The 18,363-nt window shown below is 41.5% G+C and overlaps 3 protein-coding genes and 1 long non-coding RNA gene across 7 annotated transcripts in view; 1 reads left to right on the top strand and 3 right to left on the bottom strand.

Moving 5' to 3' along the window:
- Window positions 1–48: 48 nt before the first annotated feature.
- LOC135348139 (uncharacterized) lies at window positions 49–3,101 on the bottom strand. The gene is made up of 4 exons (XM_064546315.1): window positions 2,790–3,101; window positions 625–813; window positions 419–577; window positions 49–359 (listed from the first exon to the last, which is right to left on the bottom strand). The coding sequence occupies exons 1-4, from the start codon at window positions 2,980–2,982 to the stop codon at window positions 49–51; spliced, it is 852 nt and encodes a 283-aa protein (XP_064402385.1). The 5' UTR covers window positions 2,983–3,101.
- Window positions 3,102–3,401: 300 nt separating this feature from the next.
- LOC135347387 (protein NLRC3-like) overlaps window positions 3,402–18,363 on the bottom strand; it is a 91,492-nt gene continuing 76,530 nt past the window's right edge. For both annotated transcript variants that reach the window (XM_064545355.1, XM_064545356.1), the window contains 8 exons: window positions 5,950–6,030; window positions 5,473–5,605; window positions 5,067–5,230; window positions 4,705–4,806; window positions 4,266–4,310; window positions 4,155–4,199; window positions 3,965–4,028; window positions 3,402–3,711 (listed from right to left, as the gene is read on the bottom strand). In XM_064545355.1, the coding sequence (XP_064401425.1) occupies window positions 3,527–3,711; window positions 3,965–4,028; window positions 4,155–4,199; window positions 4,266–4,310; window positions 4,705–4,806; window positions 5,067–5,230; window positions 5,473–5,605; window positions 5,950–6,030 (819 nt within the window). In that variant the 3' untranslated portion in view covers window positions 3,402–3,526. The remainder of the gene's footprint in view (window positions 3,712–3,964; window positions 4,029–4,154; window positions 4,200–4,265; window positions 4,311–4,704; window positions 4,807–5,066; window positions 5,231–5,472; window positions 5,606–5,949; window positions 6,031–18,363) is intronic.
- On the top strand, window positions 9,255–12,134 carry LOC135347414 (uncharacterized). 3 transcript variants are annotated; one of them, XR_010398370.1, is made up of 6 exons: window positions 9,255–9,398; window positions 9,490–9,522; window positions 9,622–9,816; window positions 9,947–10,006; window positions 10,076–10,156; window positions 11,913–12,134. It is a non-coding gene; the product is annotated as an uncharacterized LOC135347414 (long non-coding RNA). The 3 variants fall into 3 exon arrangements; XR_010398369.1 differs by having other exon boundaries at window positions 10,076–10,191; window positions 11,917–12,134; XR_010398368.1 differs by having other exon boundaries at window positions 10,076–10,187; window positions 11,913–12,131.
- Window positions 12,183–18,347, bottom strand: LOC135347396 (uncharacterized). Its single transcript, XM_064545367.1, has 6 exons — window positions 18,048–18,347; window positions 16,536–16,724; window positions 16,320–16,463; window positions 15,928–16,203; window positions 15,703–15,759; window positions 12,183–15,487 (listed from the first exon to the last, which is right to left on the bottom strand). The coding sequence occupies exons 1-6, from the start codon at window positions 18,238–18,240 to the stop codon at window positions 12,378–12,380; spliced, it is 3,969 nt and encodes a 1,322-aa protein (XP_064401437.1). The 5' UTR covers window positions 18,241–18,347; the 3' UTR covers window positions 12,183–12,377.

The following is an 18,363-nucleotide window of genomic DNA, read 5'->3' as shown; positions in this document are numbered from 1 at the left end:
AATTGGATGCTATGAAGTACATACGTTCGTGACTAGGTAGGTTGTGAACTATCCATTGATGTTAGCCTCATGACTATTCATACCTGTACATGCCTCCTCTATAGCCTCAGCGACATCATTCCGATCAACTGTTGGTGATCTGAGACTCCGACATATTTCAGAATAGGTGAGAGGGCCGGTCTTCAAGCGAGCAGCTATCATTTCACATAGATATTTCCTGTTCCCGCGATAGTCATCTGTTATATTCTTGAGGGTGCCATGACCTAATCCCAGGGAAAGTCCCAGGAAGAACCAGTTTTCGGCGGCTTCTAACAGTTTCTCGTAAACAGAATTCAAATCATCAATAGTCAGAATAGAGCCTAAATACAATGGCATACACATAGTTTAATTTTATATGCATCATAAAGAGACTGCTTACCAAGCGTTGGTCCAGGGTTTGCTTCAACATCTCCTGATTGTAACAATAAGCGGAATATCAGTAACAGTATACACAGACTGAGAGTGGGGGGCAACATCAGTCGATTAGTGCTCTGAACTCTCACTTGAAACTTGGTAGGCTTTTCTTGAGTATCAAAAACTAGTGACGTTTATAATTATTGTGGCAGTAAATATATAATTGATTACCTGATGTGGTTGAGTTCCATTGTTTCCGAGGGTTCCATCTCACCAAGCAGGCAGTGATGAGTGAGTAGCAGGTGATAAGCACAGCTGACAGAATGAGAACGGCCAGTGCACTCCCCCTCCATCCCAGCTCACAAGAAAACACTCCGGTCCAACTCAAGTCAACCACAGGGCAAGCAGGACGTGGGGGAGCTGTGTAGAGTTACATAAATATATTCATGTGCTGTGACATCACTATTGTGGATGGTCATGAGATTCCATGTACAGTAGACTCTAGCTATTCCGGCTCTTGAAGTACGGCCACCTCGATATACCGGCCATTTGGCTTTGCACGGAATGCTAGCTATATGTTTACTGCACAAAAATCACCCTGAAGTACGGCCACTCGCTATTCCGTTTACCGGCCAGTGCTGGCTGTCCCAAACAAGGTTTTCTATGTAATTTTATACGTATATTACGGCCGGATATGACATTTTGGGTGTGGTTTAGCAAATAAAATTGGATTACACTTAAATAGAGAACATTATCCTACATTATTCTCGAGACAAGAACCGCAAAAGTAGTCATTAGATTCGAGGTATAAGCTGTGGCTATTTCCTGAGCTGCAGCCACCTCGCTATTCCGGCCAAGCTGCATGGTCCCAAGGGTGACCGAATTAACGAGAGTCTCTGTATACCAAGTTTTTCTAGGAATAATGGTACGAGGGTGCTCAGGTCGCGGAATAGCGCGAAATGTTTGGATTCCGCCTACGCCCACGCTTTACTGCACATTACAGGGAACAATAGTCAATATTTACAGGTATTTTTCACAGTGTATCACTTATGTGCAGAAGACATAGTCTTGTCAGTCGATTTTTCTGTGTAATCGTACTGCATGCTGTCTTTAATAATACAATGGTTTTAGTATATCATTGTGCTCTCACTATAGGCTATAGTAAGAGCTTGCCCAATTTTATGCTAGCGTGGAGCATTGAGCATTATGCCAGCCTAATAGGCAAAAAATATTAGCCTATTAGGCAATTTTTATCAAATTTTGGTAGAAAGTATTTATAGAAGCATGACCAATGCTAATTGTTGACCTTTACACTTCTGAGCACACGTGGTGGCTAGCAGTGGCGGATCCAGACAGGTTCCATGGGTTCCATGGAACCCCCCTTTCACACAAGAATTAACACATTGGAGATCAACTTCCCAGCTAGCAACTCAGCTTGAATGATCACCATCTGTAGTTACTAGGCTGATTTCTATATGTGGGAAGGGCTCTCTAATGCGCATGCTCATTGCTTTTTTTTATTTTATTTTTTTATTAAAATTAACTGTTTTGAAACCTCCCTCTCAACATTCCTGGATCACCACTGGCTAGACTGGCTAGTATAGTAGTGGCTATACTGAGTATATAATACGTATGGAAGGTGCTAGTAGTAGTACTGGATCAGTTGACTATTTTCTAAGATTTCTTTAACCAATAATAGTTCCTTAGAAGATTATATAGAAGCGTCAGTGATGTTGCAGTATAACTCTCGTTGATGATTTTTATTGAGACTAATGGTAAAGACGAATTATAAGGTACAATGCATGAGACTTGGAGACTAGGCAAAATTTGAATAATTGGGCAAGGCCTATATAGTGAGAGCACAATGATATACTATCCCCAGAACATCTTATACAATGGTTTTGATGCAGATGTTCTGGTGATAGTATATCATTGTGCTCTCAAATCAGGCTATCAAACCCATTGTATAATTATTCAGGTAGTGTGATCAGGCCCTCTGCTCCTCTGCTGGTGATGGTTGTAACTTGGGTGAATAAAATTATAGAGCATGCTGTCACAAAACAGGAACCTTGGATATCTGCATGCATGAAGGTGTGGTCTCCGTGAAATCCGCAGTATAAAAGCTCTTGCTAGCTAGCTAGCTATAGCTCTAGTGCAATGCAGGCTCAGGCTCATACAGCTCCCAGCTATCCAGTAAGTTACTGTTGAGCTTAGGTACGTGAGCACAATGAGCCCCTAACTGCATGGATACGGCACTCACTAATGGCTGTTTAAAACTGTCCTTCAAGTATATAATTGTGGCCTATGCCCCGTGATATGCTCAGTATAATTACACCAAAGTGTATATTAAATAAAAAATGTTATGCAATTATTGGTGAGTAGCTTTACTGACTCACATGAAAAAATTTGTAAGAAGAGTATGTATCTGATGGTGACCATAATGAGGTAGAGTTGGTAGAGGACAGGGGTGATCAACACAGAGGCAAGGCAGGCTCTGAGCTGCCAACTAGGCTTACGGAAAACCAGGGTAACATCATCATCCGGATCAATTGAGAGATAACGGGCATGTCTCTGAGATGTCATCTTCATGGTTCTGTCAAGAATAGACCAACTGTGCCAGCTCCAAGATTCAATGTTGTGGTTGAAGCTTACTTCTTCAGTGCAGATTTAATGCCAGTCAGAACAGAGAATTCTTGATGCTTTGTTTACCTAGAATGTTTTGCGAGAATCAAACATTTGCGAACTTTGCGAGGGTGACATACAAGACCCTCCCCGTTTTTTTACAAAAAGATATTCTTTCAATTGTTTTATCAATGATCTTTACCTTATAATTCTCGATAATGCATGAATGCATCCTATTGTGTAAACTTTTCATAATAATGTTCATCCCTGCTTCAAGTATATGAACTGCACTATATATAGTAAATCTCACAATGTCATACATGTACATGTGCATACTTATAATTATATTCTCACATATGCCAACTTGTTATAGTAATACGGTAAAGCATGGGTCATCAACGAACATACAATACATTTTATTACATGTATAATTATATGAATTGAGCAAAGAAACACAAAATGTACAGAAGACAATAACGGTGAATGAAATGATTTTAGCTAGCTATACAGATTATTTCAGCCATGGTCTATTGGCACCGTAATTGTCCTCTCTAGCTTTAGTTCTTCTCTGTAGGGACTGGAGAAGTTCATCATGTGGTGAGGGTGCTGCCACCTGATTGGACGACGTAGAGTTGCCATGCTTACGTAATGTGTTACGTCTGTAGTTGGCCGGTCTGTATGCAGTGTTCTTCATACCTGTATATAGTACAAGCACAAGAGCGGCCGATGAATTCAGAATTGGTACACTGTCATGTATGTAGTAGCAAGCATGCAAATCTATACAATAGTTCGGTAGTTACAAAATACAAAATGACCCAGGGCCAAATCTACACCTTAAAAATGTGCACGCTGCTCAGTAAACTTCAGACTACCAAACTATATACAGTCTCAAATAATGAGCCTAGACAAGTGGTTACACACAAGTACTGACAGTAACCAATCAACTGACCGGAAATGATCTCTTCAATAGCTCCGTCATAGATCTGAGGCAGTACGTCCACACCCTGATTATCCTGTACACACAAGCAAGCAGGTTCTCAGTTAATATATAGACAGACAGAACATTCTCAGTTGATATTTAGACAGCAAGTGATTATTATTCCAGAGATATTCTTATACCAGGAGAGGGTGTTGTTTACCTCTGATAAGGAAGTGTCATCCACGCAAGGTAATACACACAGTTGCTATAATGGGGGAATGAGAGAATGTGTTAACAGAATGATTGATGTACGCTCTTGTGATATACTTACAGCTTGTCTGATGGCTATCTTGGCAAGGTTTTCACTGTCTGCTTTCTGTATAGAGACAAAATATCATTCACCATTCAAACTGTACTGTATACCACACCCACACACTGTACATGGCTGTACTTAGAAACACTAAAATACAAATACACACGGGAAAGAGGAACCAACATTTGACAAAGGTTTGAAACAATTTCTTTGGACAATGTATAAACAAAGGTGAACATGTTGTTTGTAGATAATCAGTCACCCTCATCTCCCCTGAAGCATATCAAACAGGAAACCACCACAGACCACTAAAGGTGATTGATGGTATCAGCAATAGTTGTAGGGTCAACTGCGGGTTACCTAGGGCAGTATACTAGACTGATCTCATGACATGCCAACATCTATCCTACATGTCAATGCACAACACTCGTTATTATAATTATAGTAAGAAAGTTACTCTGAAGTTTGTGACGAATCTGTGCAGAACGGGGAAGATGGAGTTGGGTTGACTCAGTTTAGCATTCTCTCCAAAGTATTGCACAACTTCTCCGAACGCCTCCTACAAAATGAGGTTTATACATGTGGTGTATGTGGTGTGATCTAACATGTACATGTATGTGCTACTCCCTAAATTCAACATTTAAAAGGTATCTTTCTAAGCTTTCAGAAAATCGTTGAAACTGAATGCACAAATTCAAGTAATGGCAGCTGAAAGAGTCCCCGAACCATGAGGGGGGGGGTGTAGTTTAATATGGTATATGATGCATTGAAGGTGTACTACAATAAAGATGTCCATCAAACTCTTAAAACTGAGCTGACCTTGGCAGTCTCCAATCCTTTCTCCAGCTTGGTGACCTTAGGCTCTCCCTCCAGACAGAAGGTCTTGAGGGCAGTGTTCTGTTTATTGTTGATGAGCTCTCCAGTCGCCTCCTTTATGCCTTTACTGATCTGACGGAAGTCGGCCATGAGTAGGTCCAGAAAGACTGTGTGTGTGGTGTGTGGTGTGGTGTGAGGTGTGTGTGTGTGTGTGTGTGAGGTGTGGTGTGAGGTGTGGGTGGGTGTGTGTAAGGTGTGGTGTGTGGAGGGGATGATAAAGATCTGTTTACAGAGCAGTCTTTTGTTAAATAATAAAAGCCAGAGAGACAGTGATTCAAAAGATTCAAAGTACATATAACTCCAAGGCCTGTTTAGAGCTAGAAGCTAATGATAGACACCATTTTCTCACCAGGTGCAGCCTTATCCAGGTAGGTGAGCTCATGAACAAACCCTAACAGCAAGGGGAACTTGTCTCGTATCACTCCTGCTACGTAGTGCATCAGTGTTACCGTGTGGTCACTAGGGGCCTTAGAATCACGCAGCTGCATGGGTAGAGAGAGAGGACACATACTCATACACCGTATAACGCGGAACTTTTGAGAGGCTTTATTTTTGTTGTTTTCGTGTATTCACGAAAATTAAATGTGCAAAGATTAAAGGCGTGGCTCCGGTAAGCAGTTATCCCACAAATATGCAACGAAATGCTTTTAGAGGCCATTCCACGAAATGTAAGTACCTCGAAAATTTTGCGCTATACAGTATAATCATGCTCGTGGCCTATATGGTTTGCTGTACATGTGTATGCTTGAGAAAAACAGTTAATCCATCCACAAACAGTCATAATTTATTGTCTGTTAGAGTGAATCAGTTTGTGTGGCCAGCTCACCATGTCCAGAGAGGCCACCTTGAACCCGTACACTCCGCCCCTCTTACTGCTGTTCATGTAGTTGCCAAACGCTAGAATTATCTGCGCAATAAGATACATAGCAAGAGTAAACCACAACCAAATGAGAGCAGAAAGAAAGCTACAAATTATTAATAGAATGTTGCTACAAACATGTACATGCATGTACGTAGAGTCACACTGATATTAATTTTTCGGCACAAGAGGAGGAAAGGCAGTAGAATGTAGTCTGAAAGGTACTAAACAGTATAGGGGGATTCTAGCCCTCCCCCGGACCCCATGCTTTCTATGACGCTGTAACAAGCAAGTACGGGGGCCACTAACAAGTGAAAGTGAATGTCTAAGTTCAACAAGACACACAGATAGCAGTTTGCTCACTTCCAAGAATTTCTTAAAGTGGTCTGAAGAAGTCACAGACTTAGAGGCTGCTATCACTGCATCAATTTGCTGTGAGGAGATAATGTACAGGCAGTACTGTAACTATGTATGGAGAAGTTATTCATTTGTGAGGAGGTTTAGAGTAGTAGTCAGGCGAGAACAAACTACCTAAAACCTCATTCAATGGGGCAAAAACTTGTTTTCTAAAGATTTTCCTTGTGGGTTCCACCGCTACAATAGTTGTTAGGCAATACACAAGGCAGGGGAAGCCGCACAAGTACTACTAACACATGTATAATTATTATGCTCAACTCACAGGGATTAGAATACCAATGTCCTCCTCAAAGTTTCCCATGAAGATCATCACATTCAGTCGTGCTTGTAACCTCTCCACTCTGTACAACTGCACAATTAGGGAACAGGAGAAGTAACTACCAAGGGCCGTCGTGAAAATGAAAATTAATGGCCTGTTGCAAATAATTTTATGCGATCTGAGCATATCATCTGAAAGAGCTCCTTCTAAGCTTTCAGAAAAATAAAATCGTTGGAATTTGACCATCAAACTCTATTTAAAGAGACAACTCTAGTAATTTCAAAATGCAGCCTATACGTAGCTACCCATCACCTACAGCAAGCTAAAGTCTATTTGTGTTGAGTTTGACCTTCATAAAGTTGTCATAACTTTGTCATACTTTACTGAAATTCAAAGTTTCATATACCATTGGATTCCTTGTTAAAAAGCGCTTCTATCTATATATGCTGTAGAGCTGGTAAGCTCCAACCAGTTAAAAGTTAGCATTTTCCATGTAGAAGTCCCAGGCATACTTGTCCACCACATAAAGCATAAATGAAGCCATAATTGACCACATAACTTCCAGGGCCAAACTCAATGCAAATAGACTTTAGATTGCTTCTCTCACCTCAAACACAAACCGGTCATTGTCTGGCAGTGTCTTCGGGTCTTTCTTGTCTTTCTGGAACTGACCAAACTTCTTAACCTCGTCTTCGTTGGGAGTCACTTTGTTTAGGATCTCCACCAAATCCACTGGCAGACGTTCCAAGTCCATCCTGGGGGAGTGGCCAACAAGAACATCAAAGGGTGGGTGTGGTGTGTATAATTATAATCAGTCACGCACAGTAGTAAACAAAATAACAACGCATGTACAGTACTTGTATATCAGAGGAGGTACGACAGGCGCAGTGCAGCTCAAGCAATTAGTCTTTGATTGAATAATAATTATCCTCCCACGTCGTATGTTTTTGCTGAGAGTAATCAGAGGCTAATTACTTGAGCTGCACCGCGCCTGTCGGACCTCCTCTGCTTGTATATCAATTGTAAACTCCACATTAATTTGTTTTCAGATCCCCTGCTACTGTAGCTAACCATACTTACTGTGTGATGACATCTTTGAGCTCCTCTGAAGAACACGTGATCTTCCTCCGTGCAATGGCAACGTTCTGAGATCTGTTGGTGTCCAGTAGCCCTTCCTTCTGCACCGTCTTCTTGCGGGGGGTGGGCTCTGGCTTGACTCCTCCTCTGTCAGGCTCATTATTAGCGGGTGTGTTCAGCTTGAAGGTCTCCTCAAACTCTGAGTGAGAGAAAAACCAATTGAACAGTAGAGCTACTGATACCAATCTTGGAGTTCCGGTCTCCATTGTTTTCGGGAAAAATAAACAAAATACTGGATCGCTCGATAGCTATAAACAAGTACATACTGCAATACGTGAAGACATACATGAAATATTAAAAGACGTACAAATGACAAAATTTTCACACTCTAATCACATGACCACCCCTCACCGGTAAAATCGATCAGTTTAATGATTTTCTCATCGTCCATTTCAGTGAAGACAGTGCCTGCGATCTGGGTGGCCGGGATACTGGACCAGTTGAGTAGGGGCAGTCGATACTTGGTCTCAATCTTCCTCTTACCCCCGCGGACTGGGGACAGTGGGAGAGAGAGGGACAAGTACATACAGTGTGTATTATCAGCTCTATAGCTACATGTATAACTATATGTACGATGAGTACAGACAGTAGGATTCTAACATTCTGATAACTAAACAAATTCTGAGCTGTAGTAGTTGAAACTATTGAAACTTAAGATACAGCTAGTAACTTAATTAGACAATAAAAATTTCTTCTTAAGAAAAAAGTTGGCTCCTTCAAAAAGCAACTGATAATGATAAGTATTGACTTACTTCCGAATTTTCCTCCCAGGGGTGGAAGTGGTGGTGCTCCCGGCCCTCCTGGTGGAGGGGGTGGTGGTGGGGGGGCACCCGGCAGTCCAGGAGGGGGTGGGGCACCTCCGGGGAGTGGGGGTGGAGGGGGTGCTCCAGGAGGGGGAGGGGCATTTGACGAAGGCTGTGGAAGAAAATGATTATAACAATTTACTGCATTTGTACAAAACCAACCATACATCTGTCTAATTTCATATTTATATATGTACTACAGTGTGTACAGGCATGCACTACAGATGCTTCAACAGTCAACGTACAGGTAATGTTCCAGTTTGTACCTCCTTGACAGTTTTGTTCAAATCTGATAACTTCTTCTCCAGGTCAGCTAGGAGGGAGAGGGCAATGGAGAAATGCAGTCAACAAGATGATTTATATATGCAGAATCTCAGAGCAAGTATTTTTTTGTTGGTCAGTTCTCTCAATTTATAGCAGATCATCGAGAGTTCTCAAACCCATAAAGTATTTATACTAGCTAAACATGATTCTCACCAATTCTCTTGAGTGACTGGAACTCTGCAGCCTCGTGCTTCTCTTGGAGCTAACCAGACAATGTGCGTGTCATCATACATGTACATACAAGGGTGTCATGACGTCATTTGCCAACATCAAAGCTGCAAGGCCAGCCCCACCCCTCTTTCAGGGGAATCCCCAAAATGCACCACTAATGAGGGCGGCTTGTACTGGGAGTTTTGATCATAATTATGACTTCTTTACAGCTAAGGTAGCTAGCTATTCATTCTAACTAGGCTAGTGAGTGGCCATTAAAATGGATGATAAAGAGAAGAAAGAAGAGACCAAGTCCTTACTAGATGGTGAGGAGTAGATGATCTGTCTTTAAATAAACTGTGTATAACTGAACTTCATCACCTTGCACACACAACACACTGATACCTCTCTGTGCAGACGAAGATGACACGTTAACACCAGACGACAGTGGTGAGTGGGCGTGTGTGTGCAGTGTGATCGATGTGTATACCACAATTATTACCACAACGAGCTAAAATTTGATTACCATAATTTTATTCACACACTCAGATCGCGGAGTGGTTGCTCAAAATTGCTTTCACACACACTAGTGTGCGGAGGAGGAGGTGACACGATCGCTGGTACACTCTCATGATGGACTCTCACCACTGGCTGCACTACTCAAGGTCACTGATAACAAGGACCTCCTCATAGCCGTGACTGGGCTGTCTGGAAGTGTAGCAAGAGCAAGGAAAATGTCATAAAGTGAGCTATGTATATCTGGAGCATTTATAGAATGGCAGCTTTCTGTGTGTGTGTGATGAACAAACACACACATAATTATACGTTGAGATATCTAATTGTTGATTTAATATTAATTTTTTGTCTGCTTTAGTTCAAAGAGTTGAAAGCAGTTGAGCAACTGGTATCACTGTTGGGCAATCAACCTGAAGAGGTACTAGAATGAAACTGTATAAACCTGTTCACAATCTAGCTACAGCAATGAATGATCCTCCTGATGCAGGTTCTGATGAATATGGTGGGAGCTCTGGGAGAGTGTGCTTCTCAATTGGTGGGGTAGCCCTTCTCGTTTAACTACTCACAGGTACTAATCAACCACTCCTCCTCATCAACAAGTAAGTAGCTAGTGTACAATGTGGACCCACTGGGTACACAGCTGTAGGGCTAGTGGTTAACTAGTGTACAATGTGGACCCACTGGGTACACAGCCGTAGGGCTAGTGGTTAACTAGTGTTCAGTGTGGACCCACTGGGTAACCAGCTGTAGGGCTAGTGGTTAACTAGTGTACAATGTGGACCCACTGGGTACACAGCTGTAGGACTAGTGGTTAACTAGTGTTCAGTGAGGACCCACTTTGTACATCTCACCCCCCCCCCCACACACACACACATTTCCTGTTTTAACCCCCCCCCCACACACATACACACATTTCTTGTTCTCACCCCCCCATACGCAGACATTTCTTGTTCTCACCCCCCCCCCACACACACACACACACACATACACATTTCTTGTTCTCACCCCCCACACACATACACACATTTCTTGTTCTCACCCCCCCCACACGCAGACATTTCTTGTTCTCACCCCCCCACACACACACACACACACACACATACACATTTCTTGTTCTCACCCCCCCACACACACACACACACACACACATTTCTTGTTCTCACCCCACACACACACACATATTTCTTGTTCTCACCCCACACACACACACATTTCTTGTTCTCACCCCCCCCCCCCCACACACACACACACACACACATTTCTTGTTCTAGCTCACCCCCCACACACACACACATTTATTGTTCTCATCCCCCCCCCACACACACACATTTCTTGTTCTCACCCCCCCCCCCCACACACACACACACATTTCTTGTTCTCACCCCCCCCCCCACACACACACACATTTTTTGTTCTCACCCCCCCCACACACATTTCTTGTTCTCACCCCCCACACGCGCACACACACATTTCTTGTTCTCACCCCTCCCCACACACACACATACACACACATTTCTTGTTCTCCCCCCCCCCCACACACACACACACACATTTCTTGTTCTCATCCCTCCCTCCCACACACACACATTTCTTGTTCTCACCCCCCCCCCCACACACACACACACACATTTCTTGTTCTAACCCCCCACACACACACACACATTTTTGTTCTGACCCCCCCCACACACACACATTTCTTGTTCTCACCCCCCCCCCCACGCACACATTTCTTGTTCTCACCCCCCACACACACACACACACATTTCTTGTTCTCATCCCTCCCCCCCACACACACACACATTTCTTGTTGTCACCCCCCACACACATACACACAAACATTTCTTGTTCTCACCCCCCCCCCACACACACACACATCTCTTGTTCTTACCCCCCCCACACACACACACATGCACACAAACTGTTCTTGTTCTCACCCCCCCCCCCCCACGCACACATTTCTTGTTCTCACCCCCCCCTCCCACACACACACACATTTCTTGTTCTCACCCCCCACACACATACACACAAACATTTCTTGTTCTCACCCCCCACACACGCACACACATTTCTTGTTCTCATCCCTCCCCCCCACACACACACACATTTCTTGTTCTCACCCCCCCCACACACACACATTTCTTGTTCTCACCCCCACCCCACACACACCCACATATTCTTGTTCTCACCCCCCCCCACACACACATATTCTTGTTCTCACCCGGCCCCCCCCACACACACACACACACATTAAAGTAGTTTCTAATTTTGTTATGTTCGGGTTAACCTTAACCCTAACCCCCACACACACATTTCTCCCTTCACAGATAGGAGATGATGTTGCCGGGTGTGTGAGGACAGTGAACAAGTTTATGCAGGTGGTCGTGAGAGGGGGTGGGCACATTCTCCCGTTTGACCAGCCGGAGAGAGCACTCAACCTCATCCAGAACTTTGTGAACATGCAATAGCTTATTATAATTATGTTGTCTGGAAATGATCATGCTTCAAGTATAAGGATAAAAATGAAATCTATAATTATAGTCGTGTCATTTAATATGTTGTTTGAAGAGAAGATTTTAATTACCAAAGCAACGAAACGATCAAAAACAATTGCTATTAGAGACATAAATAATTATGGAGTGTATAATTATTGTACAGAGTTTATACTCTCTGCCCAATGGTACACAAAAATATACTGTACATGTATAAGAAAGATAGCCACCGATTGGGAAGACTTATAAGATTTAGTATACAAACTAGACCATAACATAAAACAGGAGTCATACATACTACTAAATAAACACAATTCTTTGTCTGACATCAATGTACTCGGGACATGTGACAATGTTTTTTTTTGTATTATTAGAAGTGCCGAATTGTTTCAGTGTTTTGTTTTCAAACAGCCCCCTGACAATTGGGGAGCACTCAATGATCTCAACATTGAGGTAAAACACCTCTAGAGTCTTGTTCTTGGCTAACACATTACCAACAGCTTCAGCCTCTTCAGTGGTAACAGTGTACGGTATAAAATGTTCTAATGGTGGCACACACAGACGGAGTTTCAGGTGTTTAACTGTATTGTTTTCTCCCAATGCTTCCAAAACGGGTAGTAGATCCGGTGGAAACTGCTTACAAAACATAAGTTCAATGAATTGTAGAGTTGTATGAAACATTTGGGCCAGTTCAACCGTTTCGAAACCATAATCATAATCAAGCGATTCATCATAACTAATATGAGGTAAAATAGTTAGCTTAGTTAGACATGTGTTAACTTGCAGTCCCTGCTCTAAATGACTCGGGCTACTTTCGAAATCAATATAATGCAGTGTCAATTCCTCTAGAGATGTGTCAGTCTGTAGATACTCACCAATAGCTTCATCAAAAAAGCAGTCAAAGTTACATATCAGTTTAAGGCTTTTAATGGAATGTAATCGATTGTCTTTGAGAGAACGTAAAACTTCACAGGCATTATCACGACAATCCAAAGTTAGTGATTGCAAGTGCTGCAGGGGGGTACAGAAATATTCAAATCGGCCCTTTATTTCACTTTGGATATCGAGTTCTTTAAGTATCGGACAATTGAGTAGAGTACTAAAAAGCTGCTCAGATTGTGTGGGAGTCAAGTGAAGATGGGAAGAGCATCGCAGATATTGTAAGCTTAGTTTCCAGTGGCTTAATATTGAAATTAAGTTTTTGGTTTTTGACTCTTTTTTTGTAAACATTCTTCTTGGATCGTTATTGGTAAATGAAATTTCAGACAGCAAATGTGGCAAGATTTTCGTGTTGTTCCTTTTTAACTCAGTCACGTTCAATTCAATTGAAATACACCAATGTTTAGCATCTGTGATGGGTGAGGTACCAATAGAAAGCGCTCGAACCAAATGTATCACCAACATTTCAATACTAGAATGTGCAATGAAGTCAGACAACAACTCTTCATCAGCTGGCGATACTTGAGCACATTTCAAAACTTTCAAGCAGTGTTTTGGCTTCAAAATATCAAGTATTCGTATCACAGTGTCTCTTGAGATGCCAAAATCTAGCTCTACAACACTTAAGTTTGGAGATAGCTGTATAGTGTCAAATATTTTTAATGTACATGGAACCTCAGGCCCATCAAATATATCGTCAATACTGATAGTGACGCTTTCTAATTCTGGTAGTATCCTATCAGTGAGTGTATGCCAAGCAGATGGAATCTTGAATGTGGTAGACATTGTCAGATGCCTTACACTTAGAGTAAAAGAAGGCAAAACTTTGTTGATTCCTGCTAATATCATTGATCCATCCACATTATTTTCATTAAACGTGAACATGTCCATTACAGTTACTTTGAAATGAGCAGAAGCTACAACATAACCAAGTGCAAAATGATCAATTGTCTCATAATATAGCAGTAGTATATACAGCACATTACAATACATGTCCTTCATGGCTTGCACATTTTGGCTTTCATAGATCCAAAGAATTCGATCACTTGAGAATCTACTACACATTCTCTCGGCTTTTGACGATCCTTTCTCATAGTACACAAAAGGAGTTGAAAGTACACACTGTGTCCATGGGTCATTCAGTTTAGTCAATCCAGCTAAAAACAATAGAATCATCTTGTATGATCCATCATCAGTCTTTGTTTCAAACAAGATCAACTGCTCGTGTGGGGTGTTATTTTTCCAGACGTAAAATGCAGCGAGGAACTCTTGAAGTGTTAGATGAAGGAAATTGTAAGATGGAGAACTGTTGCTTTTCTTATATAAAGGATGTACACTGTTCATGAATCCAAGTGTGTTAGTATCAACAACATCTTCCTTGAAAAAAACCAACTGTTGTTTTTCTTTTGTTATTCCATTGTACGCAATTTGGCAGAGTTTATCAAAATGTACCTGAAGTGACCAAGGTAACTCACTAAGCTCGTCACTCCAATCACTCTCTGGTTTGTCATGTAAATATCTTTCAATTAAAACTTGACAGTATGCAGTGTATAGTTCAGTTGTTGTGCTAGGAAAGACGCTGCTTTTTTTGTGACAATTTTTTTTGTAAACATCAACTACAATTCTGGCATGAAGAGGGTTATACATTGCACTAGATATATGTGGATTAGAGTTAATGTATTCACGTAGTTCTGGTGGAGCCTCTCGATTTTTGATCATTAGATCAATGTACTCTTTAATTTGTTCGCCAGAAAAACCTAAGATTTCGATGAACTGATCAACTCTTGAGCTACAAGTAACAGGTAGATCGCATACAGCCCAGGGCCTAGTGGTAACAAGAACGGTACTAGCTGGCAGAAGACGTCCGGTTATTAGCTTCATAAATATGGAGTCTTTTTCTCTAAGGGATGGTGTCAATTCATCCAGGCCTTCCAAAATGAAAAGTATGCCCTGCCCATGGTTCTTTCGGATAATAGAATAAACACTTTTGGAATCATCAGTATCTTCACATTGAAATAGATCGACTAATTCTACAGCTTCCTGAATATTCTCATCTCGAAGTCGGAGCAATACAACGAGGGAGTACTCTGTCCAAACTTCACCATTAGCCCATCGTCTGCACAGCTCCCATGACAAAGTCGTCTTACCTCCTCCAGGAGCCCCTTTAATGACAACTAGTTTAGAGAATTTGCCCTCTACTTTGGAAACTATCTGGTCCATTGTGATTCTCTCTCTTGGAAATTTATCCAGCTTGCCTTGAACTATTTCTGACCAAGACTCTTTGATTTCCTCTCTGGATAAATGTTTACTTACATCAGCACATGTTAGGTTAACAAAATGCTTAACGCACTGGAGAGGATATTTGTCATCAGCAGGGAGGGATCTTGTATCGTAAATACTAGTTAAGTATGATCGATAAATTCCTATTGCTTCATCTGGTTGGATGGTGGAACGATTATCGGATTTGGATTCTACAGTATAAAAGAATAATCATGAAGTGAAGGTAATAATACAGTGGAATCTTCAATAATGGACCCTCCAAACTAAGTAAACAGTGAGAAATACAACAAATGTGCCTGAGCCCAACCTTTCTTATAAAAAAAAATGCACAGAAATCCAAAAGTCAAAGTCTTACATGAACAAATGCCTCTATATCACCACATAAACTACCGATTAGCTAACTCACTGGTTGGTTCAGGAGTCGTTGTGGACAATTTCGGCTTCATATGTGAAGTATCCTCATCTGAAAGTAAGTAATTGGATGCTATAACAATTGTCCGATTGAACAAATTACATTTCTGGCTCTAGGCTGTGGTAATAATTATAGATAGTTATCGTGGTCTAAGTTATCCTCATGACTATTCATAGTTACATTCTTTATAGGCTGCAGTAGAAATGCTACTATTCATACCTGTACATGTCCCCTCTATAGCCTCAGCGACATCATTTCGATCAACTGTTGATGCTCTGAGACTCTGACATATTTCAGAATAGGTAAGAGGGCCAGTCTTCAAGCGAGCAGCTATCATGTCACGTAGACAGGTTTGATTGTCTCGATGTTTATCACTGATATTATTAAGGATGTCAAAGCCTAATCCCAGATCAAGTCCCAAGTTGAACCAGTTTCCAGCGGCTTTTATCAAGTTCTTGTAAACAGAATTCAAATCACGGAGAGTCAGAATTGAGGCTACAAAACAAATAATAAGTACAATGTCGTACACATGGTTCGTGCATGTATGTTCTATAAAATAGCTGGAGCAACTTGTACATTATATACATACATAAGACTGAGACACTGCTTACTAAGCGTTGGTCCAGGGTTTGCTTCAACATCTCCTGACTGTAACAGTAAGCGGAATATCAGTAACAGTATACACAGACTGAGAGTGGGGGGCAACATCAGTCGATTAGTGCTCTGAACTCTCACTTGGAACTTGGTCGGCTTTTCTTGAGTATCAAAAACTAAAAAGTAAGAGTGACGTTTATAATTATTGTAGCAGTAAATATATAATTGATTACCTGATGTGGTTGAGTTCCATTGTTTCCGAGGGTTCCATCTCACCAAGCAGGCAGTGATGAGTGAGTAGCAGGTGATAAGCACAGCTGACATAATGAGAACGGCCAGTGCACTCCCCCTCCATCCCAGCTCACAAGGAAACACTCCAGTCCAACTCAAGTCAACCACAGGGCAAGCAGGACGTGGGGGAGCTGTGTAGAGTTGCATAAATATATTCATGTGGTGTGACATCACAATTGTGGTCATGACTCCGTGAATACCAAGCAATGCACTAATGCCTACTGTATAGCGGGTAATTTTCGGGGGACAAAATATTTGTGGTTCAGCAATAATTATTAAGACATTTCATAGGTAATATTTTCGTGGTTGAACTTGCAAAGGTAGGCAAGGTCGCTTCATTCATGGATAATATATTCATTCAGACCTTCAACCACGGAAAACCAAAAATATGTTGTCCCACAAAAATCACCCTCTATACGGTATTTAAAACTGACCCTTTAAGTATAATTACATTGTGGCCTATGCCCCGTATAATAATTATGCTCTGTATAGTCGAGTAAGCGCTAATAATCCAGTTTCTACGGTAGACTACTACAAACTAGCACAGTGACACTCTCTAGCTTCCTAGATCTCTGTTGACCAGTAAGTAGTGCACCAAGAATGCTTCCACCTCTGCATGTATGCAAGAGTAAAACATACAATTAACTTTTCTTCTTCATTCGCCACGTGATACAATAAACCCCGAAGTAGCCACACCCAGATTAGCATAAGCACCTACAATATAAAGCTGGAGTAGTGTCCATATTTTATTTTCTACACATAAAGTTCGATACTGCAAAACATTCAGTTGAGTAAACTGTTAAGTGTTCTTGAGTAAACTGTGGTCTGTTCTGGGAAGTATTGCTAATTAGTACTGATGACTATCAAGTGGTGACCAATACAGGGCAAATGCTGTTACTAGCAGTTCAACACTTTTACTCTTATCTACGTTTAACTATAAATACACATGTAGCTGTAACTTAGTCTCGTGGACCAGCCGATATATCATATCGTCTGGCAAATTACACATGAGCTACTTGTGTTGTGCAGCTGTCTAAGTGGCTGTTTGCATTGATAAGTGGTTAGTGGTTAGAGGACGGATGTGCATGTGAAACCATATAATTAAAGCTAAGCCTGCAGCTGTGCAGTTTCACAACTTACTACAGTCAAACACTTATCAACCACTTAGAGCACCACGACATTTGTGGCATAGGTCAACACAACTCTGCGGTGAAATTGGCCAGACTCTCTTTCAGTCCGCGAGACTAGAAAGTACACATAATTTTATACGTAAAATGTAAAATATATGAAATCACAATTGTGGTCATTCCGTGAATACCAAGCAATGCACTAATGGCTGTTTACAACTGATCTTTAGTGGCCTATGCCCCGTAATAATGCTCTGTAAAATTATACCAAAAGTGTATGATAAGAAATGTTATGCAATTATTGGTGAGTATGCTTCACTGACTCACAGGAAAAAGTTTGTAAGAAGAGTATGTATCTGATGGTGACCATAATGAGGTAGAGTTGGTAGAGGACAGGGGTGATCAACACAGAGGCAAGGCTGGCTCTGAGCTGCCAACTAGGCTTACGGAAAACCAGGGTAACATCGTTGTCCAGATCAATTGAGAGATAACGGGCATGTCTCTGAGATGTCATCTTCATGGTTCTGTCAGGAATAGACCAACTGTGCCAGCTCCAAGATTTAATGTTGTGGTTGAAGCTTACTTCTTCAGTGCAGATTTAATGCATATGCAGTCAGAACACAAGGTCAGAACAATAGAGCTT

This window comes from Halichondria panicea, chromosome 14, assembly GCF_963675165.1.
Source record: "Halichondria panicea chromosome 14, odHalPani1.1, whole genome shotgun sequence".
NCBI classification, from domain to species: Eukaryota; Metazoa; Porifera; class Demospongiae; order Suberitida; family Halichondriidae; genus Halichondria; species Halichondria panicea.
The sequence above is the reverse complement of the archived record's forward strand: the minus strand, read 5'-3'. Positions and strand labels throughout refer to the sequence as shown.

Coding starts and splice junctions, on each gene's coding strand:
- LOC135348139 (XM_064546315.1), bottom strand. CDS start 2,982: ATGAAGATGACATCTCAGAGACATGCCCGTTATCTCTCAATTGATCCG. Junction 814..2,789: donor CTTCTTACAAATTTTTTCAT/GTGAGTCAGTAA, acceptor AACTCTACACAG/CTCCCCCACGTCCTGCTTGC. Junction 578..624: donor ATGGAACTCAACCACATCAG/GTAATCAATTAT, acceptor AAACGTCACTAG/TTTTTGATACTCAAGAAAAG.
- LOC135347396 (XM_064545367.1), bottom strand. CDS start 18,240: ATGAAGATGACATCTCAGAGACATGCCCGTTATCTCTCAATTGATCTG. Junction 16,464..16,535: donor ATGGAACTCAACCACATCAG/GTAATCAATTAT, acceptor TTGATACTCAAG/AAAAGCCGACCAAGTTCCAA. Junction 15,760..15,927: donor TATAGAGGGGACATGTACAG/GTATGAATAGTA, acceptor ACTTACTTTCAG/ATGAGGATACTTCACATATG.